Below are 10,083 nucleotides of genomic sequence, written 5' to 3' on the forward strand. Positions count from 1 at the left end.
GTCTGTTCCACAATCAGCTCCTGGCCTGGTTTTGGCTGAAGATATTGAGCTTTTCCACTGCCTCTTGCCACAGATGTAGTCAATCTGATTCCGGTGTGTTCCATCTGGTGAAGTCCATGTGTAGAGCTGCCGTTTGTGTTGTTTAAAAATGGGGTTTGCAATGAACAAGTCATGGGTCTTGCAAAATTCTACCATACGAGTTCCAGCATTATTTCTGTCACCAAGGCCAAATTTTCCAACTCCTGGTAATTCTTCTTTGTTTCTAACTTTTGTATTCCAGTCAGCAGTGATAATTAACACATCCTGATTGCATGTTTGGTCAATTTCAGACTTCAGAAGATAAAATTCTTCAATTTCCTCATCTTTGGCTTTGGTGTTGGTGCATAAATTTGAATAATAGTCGTATTAACGGGTCTTCCTTGTCGGCATATGGATATTATCCTATCACTGACAGCATTGTACTTCAGGACATATCTTGAAACATCCTTTGTGATGATGAATGCCATGCCATTCCTTTTCAAACTGTCATTCCCGGCATAGTAGATCACCTGGTTGTCTGATTCAAAATGGCCCAATCCAATCCATTTCAGCTCACTAATGCTGAGGATATCAATCTTTATGTGTTCCATTTCATTTTTGACAACTTTCAAAATTTTCCTAGATTCATACTTTGTACATTCCATGTTATGATGATTAATGGATGTCTGTAGCTCTTTCTCTTCAGTTTGAGTGTTGCCACATCAGCAAATGGAGGTCTTGAAAGCTTTACCTTATCCATAGGAGTAAAGCTGGGTTTACTCAGATGATGCAGCTCTTTCCCAGTCCTATTTTGAGAGCCTACTAACCTTTCTTCTGCAGTGAGGCTGGTGGGTTTGAACCACTGCCCTTTTTTAGCAGCCAAATGCCTTAACCACTACACCACCAGAGCGCCTTATTTTTATAACAGATCATTCAAAAATAAATATAATCTATAGTGAGAATTTTTTAAATTCATTTTTAAGGTAATAATGTAAATTGCACTGTAATGATTATATAATGAATTGGATTTGCATAGTTAACTACTTAATTAAATATTTCAGACAGTGCCTGAGATCATGTTAGAGTTGCCAGTGCAGCATTTAGGATTATTTTTAGACTCTGGTATTTTTATCTTTTGAATAAATGGGCATTTGAATTGAAAATTTGACTTCTCAGTAATAAAAAAATTCAAAACCATAGTTAAGATTGTCCACTTAGAAAAAGGCATTTAGTTGTCTGGTTATGCATTGACCTCCTATAGAAATTGTATTCTCAAGTTAGAGCAGAAAATATATAAAAGTAATGAATTTTAGGTTAGCCTTTCATGAGAAATAGATACATGGAGTTTAGATAGACATTGATAATTTAAAATCCCCATGTGTTTACATTATTGAGTGGTTCTAGGGAGGAATGATATATTTAAAAGAACATGGTATAATTTATAATATTGGATCATGATACTACCTCTGTTCTTTGTTGTTAGTTTTTTCATTCAATGCTGGTGTCTAATTATGTAAAATAATTTAACACCTAGGGTTGCAAGTGCCAAACTTCATAATTTTTCTCTACTGGAGCCAACGCTTCACCTTCTGGGTGTGCAGTTTGATCAGAATGTGGCCCAGAGCATCATGACTGAAAAGCCTGGGGCAGCCACAAAACTTTTATATCAGTTGTACATTGCTCTTCAGAAAAAGAAGAAAAGTGGAATGACTGCATTGGAAATGCAGACCTTGCAGCCTCTGACAAGTGTAAGACTTCAAAGCATGAAAAGTGAGGCTTTTCGTGAGGTAGGTACATAAAGAAACATGTATGTAACAATGTAAAACATGGCAGGGAAAAATAATAGTGATACTACATTCTGAAAAGGGCCCCCTGGGGTGTCTGTCATTACATAGCTCCTTGGCGCACTTGGGTTTTATTTTATATTAGTATTTTAAATTCACTTATCCATTTTTGGTATCTCACCCACACTGCCAATGACTTATAAAATTGTTTTTTTTCCTAATTTCCAGTACTCTTTATGTCTGCTCCTCTCTTTCTGTTTCCACTCCTGTGATATCTTCTCAGATAGCCTCAGGAATCTGTTAACATGGCTTCCAGTCTTCAGGCTGTCTGAAGAGGTTAACAACCACTTGATTAATCTTCCCTAGATTCTCCTTTCACTAGGAGCTCTGGTTGTATAGTGCCTAAGACACCTGACTGCTAACCAGAAGGCTGGCAGTTCAAACCCACCAGCCACTCCTCAGAAAGAAGATTGGGCAATCTACTTCCATAGTGATACTGCCTCAGAAACCCAAGGAAGGGTCGCTATGAGTCGGGTCCTACTCAACGGCACATAACAACAACAACTCCTCAGAAAGAAGATTGGGCAATCTACTTCCATAGTGATACTGCCTCAGAAACCCAAGGAAGGGTCGCTATGAGTCGGGACCTACTCAACGGCACATAACAACAACAACAAATTCTCCTTTCACTAGGTTCTGCCTCTGCTCACACACTGTCCATTTTATGCATACTCAGTATCTAATCTAGACTGACATTCAAGCTCCTTCACTAAATGTTCTCAATGTACCTAACTAATCTTACTTCTTTTTAGTCTTTATCATAATTTTTTTCATTCTTCTACATTAAAGGACAGGCTGTCCTTGTACATGACTTGTATATTCATGCTCTTTCTGTCCCCTCACCCAAACCCACCCTTCTCATCTTTCTTTGTCCTCAAACGCTTCTTGTCCATGTAGTTCTGTGCAGCCTTTGTCCAATACACATGATTTCTTTCTTTGGAACTCCTAAGACACAGGTAATTCTCAGTGATTGGTGTTAAACTTCTGCTTTTGATACTGTTAGCTGGCTATTGATTATTTATTTGTCGTATTACCTCACAAAATATTTTGTACTTCACATTTAAGGAAAATGCCTACTCCAAACTTTTGAGCATTGGAGATACTCATTAAATGTGTTTTGATTAATTGATACAATTTTTAGTTAATGTTTTCTCTCCAGTTCCTATGCTATTTCTTAAGTTTAAGTGATAAAAAATAAAACTCACTGCTGTTGAGTAGATTCCAACTCATAATGACCTTATAGGACAGAATAGAACTGTCCCATAGGGTTCCCAAGGGTGTAATCTATAATGTGCTACCCTGACACAGAGCCCTAATGTAGAAATGAATATAATTAAAATGTTTTAATTTAATCTATGCCATAACAGATGCCATTTTCAGATTTTTCTATTATTAATGGACATCCTCAGCATTCTGGTAGCAGAATGTACCCAGCATCTATAGACCTAGGAATTTGATTATGGTTAAAGGTGCATAGTTTAGTATTGCATCCTACATCCTTCATTTGCAAGCTGGTTAACTTTAGATGAGTCAGTGAAAAATTTTAGCCTCAACTTTTTCAAATGGCAAAAGTTAGTGTAATTATTTCATCCTGCCTCAGAGTTGGGGTCTTGTGTAATTTCAATGAGATGAGACACAAGAAGACATTTTATAAACTGTAAAGCAGTATACAGTGGCAGTTGCTACAAGCGAATCACCCAGAGGCCACTGAGGTTAATGTTGGTCATAGACAGTCCCTCAGAATCAATCATTCATTCATTGAACAATTATTTATTGACTTCTACTTTGTCCTTCAACAAGATGGATTGACACAGTGGCTATGATGATGGGGTCAGGTATAGCAAAGATTGTGAGGCTGGTACAGGACCAGGGAATGTTTTGTTCTCTTGTACATAGGGTCACTATGAGTTGGAGCCAACTAGACAGCACCTAACAACAACAACAACTTTATGTTAGGCACCTCACAGTGAATGGCACAGGAAATGTTTCAGCCATCTTTGTGGTTGTTAGTTGCCATCAAGTCTATTCCAACTCATGTCAACCTCAAGTGTGCAGAGTAGACCTGCTCTGTAAGGTTTAAAGGCTGCAATTTTTTGGAAACTGATTGTTAGGCCTGTCTTCCAAGGAACCTTTGAGTGAGTTTGAACCACCATCATTTTGGCCAGTAGTTGAGCTCTTAACTGTTTATGACACCCAGAGAACCCCAACTCCTAGGGTTGATGTTTTAGAGAAAGCAAAAGGTTTCAGAATGGTATGGGTTAAAGCCAGATTGCAGAAAGCTGGGGATGAGAAAGAGGGAGCATAGGTTATCCTTTCATGAAATGTAGAGGTAAAGAAGAAGAGAGAATAACAGTAGCTGGAAGGAGGGAGAGAAGCTCAAAGGAAGCATATTGATTTGTTAGTTTTATGGAATATTAACTGGGACAACTTGCTGGCCGAGAAAAAGAATCAGTGACAGGAGATAGGAAAGTCTTGGTGGGAGATCCTCTGTGAAGAAAATAGGAAGATGCCATCAGTGACTCAGGTGGAGGAGCATTTTCTTGAAGAAGAAAGTAGACATGGCATATTCTTTGTTACTAAATGGGGTAGATATGGGTGTTCCTTACATTGTGATAATAACAATGGCCACAATTTATTGGCCGAGGGCTTGGGAGTTGCTTTTCACTTGGAGGTGGCTCTATATTAAGGCTGGGGCCTGAAGTAGGCTGGCCCTGGCTTTGGAGACTGCTTTTTGCTTGGGTGTGGCTCTATATTAAGGCTGGGGCCTGAGGTATGTGGGCCTAGGGCTTAGGGCTGCTTTTTGTTGAGGGCAGCCTCTTTATTAAGGCCAGGGCCTAAGGTAGGTGGGCCAGGGATCAGGGGGCTGCTCTTTTCTTGTGGCGGCTCTATTTTTAGTCTTGCCTGAGGTAGGCAAGTGCAGAGGGGTTAGAAACAACTAAGGGAAATGAACTTGTCGGTTAGTTTGTCATCCTGTGGTGGCTTACATGTTGCTGTGAGGCTGAAGGCTATGCCACCGTATTGCAAAATGCCAGCAGGGTTACCCATGGTGGACAGGTTTCAGCAGAGCTTCTGGGCTAAGACAGACTCGGAAGAAGGAAGAGGCCATCCACTTCTCAAAAAATTGGCCAGTGAAAACCTTATGAATAGCAATGAAACACTGTCTGATATGTTACTAGAAAACTTTATGAATAGCCCTGAAACATTGTCTGATATAGTGCCAGAAGATGAGCCCACCAGGTCGGAAGTCATTCAAAATTTGACTGGGGAAGAGCTGACCCCTCAGAGTAGAGACAACCATAATTATTTAGGTAGAGTAACCTCTGTTGGCTGATGTTGCATGACTCAAAATGAGTAGAAACAGATGCAAACATCCATTAATAATTGGAACCTAGAATGTACAAAGTATGAGTCTAGGAAAATTGGAAGTTATCAAAAATGAAATGGAATTCATAAAGATCAATATGCTAGGCATTAGTGTGCTGAAATGGACTGGTTTTGGCCATTTTGAATCAGACAACCATATGATCTCCTATGTTGGGAACGATAAATTGAAAAGGAATGGTATGGCATTCATTGTCTCAAAGACTGTTTCAAGATCTGTCCTGAAGTACAATGCTGTCAGTAATAGGATAATACACATATACCTACAAGGAAGGCCAGTTAATACTACTATTATTCAAATTTCTGCACCAACCACAACAGCCAAAGATGTGGAAATTGAAGATTTCTACCAACTTCTGCAGTCTGAAATTGACTGAACATGCAATCAGGAAGAGTTGATTATCACTGGTGACTGCAATGCAAGAGTTGGAAACAAAAAAGAGTTACCAATGGTTGGAAAATATAGCCCTGGTGATAGAAAGTATGCTGGATGTCACATGATAGAATTTTGCAAGCTCCAAAATGTATTCATTATAAATACCTTTTTTTCCACAAGATAAGCAATGAATATACACATGGACTTCACCAGATGGAATACACAGGAATCAGATTGACAACATCTATGGCAAGAAACAATGGAGAAATTCAATATCTTTGGCCAAAACGAGACCAGGAGCTGATTGTGGAGCAGACCATCAACTGCACATATGCATGTTCAAGTTGAAGTTGAAGAAAATTAAAATAAGTCCATGAGAGCCAAAATATGACTTTGAATATATCCCTCCTGAATTTACAGACCATTTAAAGAATAGATTTGATGCATTGAACACCAATGACTGGAAACCAGAGGAATTGTGCAATGACATCAAGAACATCATCCACAAAAAAAGCAAGAGGTCATTAAAAAGACAGGAAAGGAAGAAAAGACCAAAATGGATGTCAGAAGAGACTCCGAAACTTGCACTTGAGCAAAGAGTAGCTAAAGCAAATGGAAGAAATGACAAAATAAAAGACCTGACCAGAAGATTTCAAAGAGCAGCTTGAGCAGACAAAGCTAATTACTGTAATGAAATGTGCAAAAACCTGGAGTTAGAAAACTAGAAGGGAAGAACATGCTTGGCATTTCTCAAGCTGAAAGAATTGAGCAAAAATTTAAGCCTCAAGTTGCAATATTGAAAGATTCTATTGGTAAAATTTTGATTGATGCAGAAAGCATCAAAAGAAGATGGAAGGAATACACAGAGTCACTGTACCAAAAAGAATTGGTTTATCTTCATCCATTTCAGGAAGTGACATATGATCAAGAACCAATAATATTGAAGAAGGAACGCAAAGCTGCAGTGAAGGAATTGACAAAGAACAAGGCTTCAGGAAGTGATGGAATACTCACTGAGATGTTTCCAGAAATGGATGCCCTGCTAGAGGCACTCACTCATCTATGCAAAGAGATTTGGAAGACAGCTACCTGGCCAACTGGCTGGAAGACATCCCTATTTATACCCATTCCAAAGAAAGGTGATCCCACAGAATGTGGAAATTATCAAACAATATCATTAATATCACATGTAAGTAATATCTTACTGAAGATAATTAAAAAATGGTTGCAGTAGTATATTGACAGAGAACTTCTAGAGGTGCAATGTGGATTCAGAAGAGGACATGGAACAAGAGCCATCATTGCTGATGTTAGATGGATCTTGGCTCAAAGCAAAGAGTACCAGAAAGATGTTTACTTGTGTTTTATTGACTGTGCAAAAGCATTCAATTGTGTGGATCACAACAAATTGTGGATAACATTGAGAAGAATGGGAATTTCAGAAGACTTAATTGTACTCATGAGGAACCTGTACATAGACCAAGAGGCTATCATTCAAACAGAACAAGGGGACTCTGCATGGTTTAAGATCAAGAAGGGAGTGTGTCAAGGTTGTATCCTTTCACCGTACTTATTCAACTTGTATGATGAGCAAATAATCAGAGAATCTGTATTATATAAAGAAGAACATGGCATCATAATTGGAGGAAGACTAATTAACAACCTGTGATAAGCAGATGACACAACTTTGCTTGCTGAAAGTGAAGATGACTTTTGAAGCATTTACTGATGAAGATAAAGACTACAGTATGCAGTATGTATTACACCTTAATATAAAGAAAACAAAAATTCTCACAACTGGTCCAATAAACAGCTTCACGGTTGATGGAGAAAAGATTGAAGTTATCAAGGATTTTCTATTATTTGGTTCTACAATCAACACCAATGGAAGCAGCAGTCAAGATATCAGATGACATGTTGCATTGGGCAAATCTGCTGCAAAAGATCTCTTTCAAGTGATGAAGAGCAAAGATATCTCCTTGAAGACTATGGTGTGCCTGACCCAAGCCATGGTATTGTCAATCTCCTCTTATGCATATGAGAGCTGGACATTGAATAAGGAAGACTGAAGAAGAGTTGATGCTTTTGAGTTGTGGTGTTGGAGAAGAATGCTAAGAGTACCATGGTCTGCTAAAAGAACTAAAAAATCTGTCCTGGAAGAAGTGCAGTGAGAATGTCCTTGGAAGTGAGAATGGCCAGACTTCATCTCACCTGCTTAGGTCATGGTGTCAGAAGGAACCATTCCCTGGAGAAGGATATGATGCTTGGTAAAGTGGAGGGTCAACAAACAAGAAGAAGGCCCTCAACAAGGTAGGTAGACACAGTGGCTGCAACAGTGGGCTCAGTTATGGCAAGGATCAGAGGCTGGCACAAGACGGGGCAGTGTTTTGTTCTGCTGTGCATAGGGTTGCTATGACCCACCAGCCACTCCTTGGAAGGAAGGTTGGGCAAGCCTACTTCCGTAGTAATACTGCCTTGGAAATCCAAAGAGGGGTCGCTGTGAGTTGGGGCCGATTCGACGGCACATAACAACAACAACAACAATGAGTCAGAAACAACTATTCCCTTTTAGTAGATGAGGAGACTAAGGCACAAAAGGGTTGGTAACTTGTCCAGTTTCACACAGCTAGTGGTGTAGAGCTGAAACTCAAACGTAGGCCATCTGACGACTCTAGAAGCCACACACTTAGCCATTAGTTTGTATGACATCTTAATAGATATTTGCTGAGCTGGTGTGTGTTGAGGTGGAGAGGCAGGGCAGGATGTTAAGATTGCTCACATTTCCGTTGAAGATGGAGTCAAGGCCATTTTTTGAGTGAAAAGAGCAGGTGGGCAACTGAAGACTTATGGATAGCTCCAAGATTTTCACATGTTCTTTTGAATAAGTGAAAGCATGAACTGAAGCAATTTTGGAGAGAAGCCAAAAATGATTTGTACACTGGTACCTTTTGTTTCTAGTAAGTTTTAGCTTCTCAGGAGATTACTGTTGGATATAAAAGGTTTAAATATATTAGCCTTGTTATTATATAACTCTCCTTTAAAATCTTTGAAAGTTCATTTGCTTGTGTACATTTATTTCCAGTGGCCTAAAAGTTTTAGTAATTCTTTATTTTTTGCTAAAGAGTGACCTTAGCAATGAGAAAAATCTGACTTTTTATTCCTTAAATGGCAAAACGGTTTTTTTTTTTTTCTTCTTGTGATTTGGGTGAAGATTTACAGAGCAAATTAACTTTCCATACAGCAGTTCACATATACTTTGTCTCATGTCATTGACCACAGGCAAAACTGGTTTTTAAAGATTATTTTTGTGAAGACAGATTTCCAAAAATGCAAATACCATTCTTTGAAAAGTAAACTCACTGCAAAAAATCAAACTACAAAAGTATATATGAGGCTATTTTGTAATAAGGAATTTAAATCTTTTTAAAAATTGCTTTCAATTAAAGATATGAATGATTGGTGTGGAGCTTTAGTTTACTGTAACCATCAACAGTGGTAATCCATAGAAATTTTACTTTGAAGACACCTTTTATGTGTGTTTATGATGACAATATCTTCCTTATTCTCTAATACCAAATCTCTTGAAATCCTTTCTTCATTTAGAGACTTAGAAACCTGATTCCACGTCAAACTGATTTCAATCTGATGCGAGTTACACACAGATTTCAAGAAAAATATAGACACATGGAAGAAGAATTTGTCCGTGTGCAATTTGAGAAACATGAACAATTTAAAAAAGTCAAGGAAGAACAAAGATGTTTTAATATCGAAAAGGTTTTATAGAACAATTTTTCTAGAAGTTCATTAATGCATAGAATACTGTTAACAAACTGTGCCTATAGTACACATTGCATACACATTAATGCAGCACAGGTTAAGTTGTCCTGATGCGTGACTCATGCCCTGCCCCTTCTCTTACCCTCTTTTCTCCGCCCTCACTTTTGCTGACAATTACCTCTACTCACAGCTATGAACTAGAACTACCATTCTCTGGTGTGGTTGGATAACTTGGTAGAAATTATTACTTCAGATGCTTTAGTGATGGGCTGGTTGCCATTAGCTACTGCAACAGAGGTTTAAGACCATTGGTTACCATGGAGGGAGACAGAGTGGACATTTTTCCCTCCTTTGCCTCCCGTTGGTCTCTCTCCTGCCTCATTCCTCACTTCCTGACAGTGCTGACTGACTCTCTGCTTACCTCCTTCTGAGCCACCTCAAATGTCTCTTTACTTCTCCTGGCCCTTGCTTCTCACTTTAACCAACTCCCAGCCACATCTTAAATTTCTTCAAAAATCTTTAATGATTCCTATAGTGTCTAAGGCACTTGACTGCTAACCAGAAGGCTGGTGGTTCAAACCCACCAGCCACTCCTCAGAAGAAAGGTTGGGCAATCTATTTCACTAGTGATACCGCCTCAGAAACCCAAAGAGGGGTCGCTATGAGTCGGGTCTGACTCGACAGCAC

The 10,083-nt window shown here is 38.9% G+C and overlaps 1 protein-coding gene across 1 annotated transcript in view; it reads left to right on the forward strand.

Moving 5' to 3' along the window:
* SPEF2 (sperm flagellar 2) overlaps window positions 1-10,083 on the forward strand; it is a 369,265-nt gene that overhangs the window by 46,629 nt on the left and 312,553 nt on the right. The window contains exon 3 of the mRNA XM_042782582.1: window positions 1,553-1,805. Coding sequence (XP_042638516.1) covers window positions 1,553-1,805 — 253 coding nt within the window. The remainder of the gene's footprint in view (window positions 1-1,552; window positions 1,806-10,083) is intronic.

Source organism: Orycteropus afer, unplaced genomic scaffold (genome assembly GCF_000298275.1).
Source record: "Orycteropus afer afer isolate SDZICR_OR568_19922 unplaced genomic scaffold, OryAfe1.0 scaffold00378, whole genome shotgun sequence".
NCBI lineage: Eukaryota > Metazoa > Chordata > Mammalia > Tubulidentata > Orycteropodidae > Orycteropus > Orycteropus afer.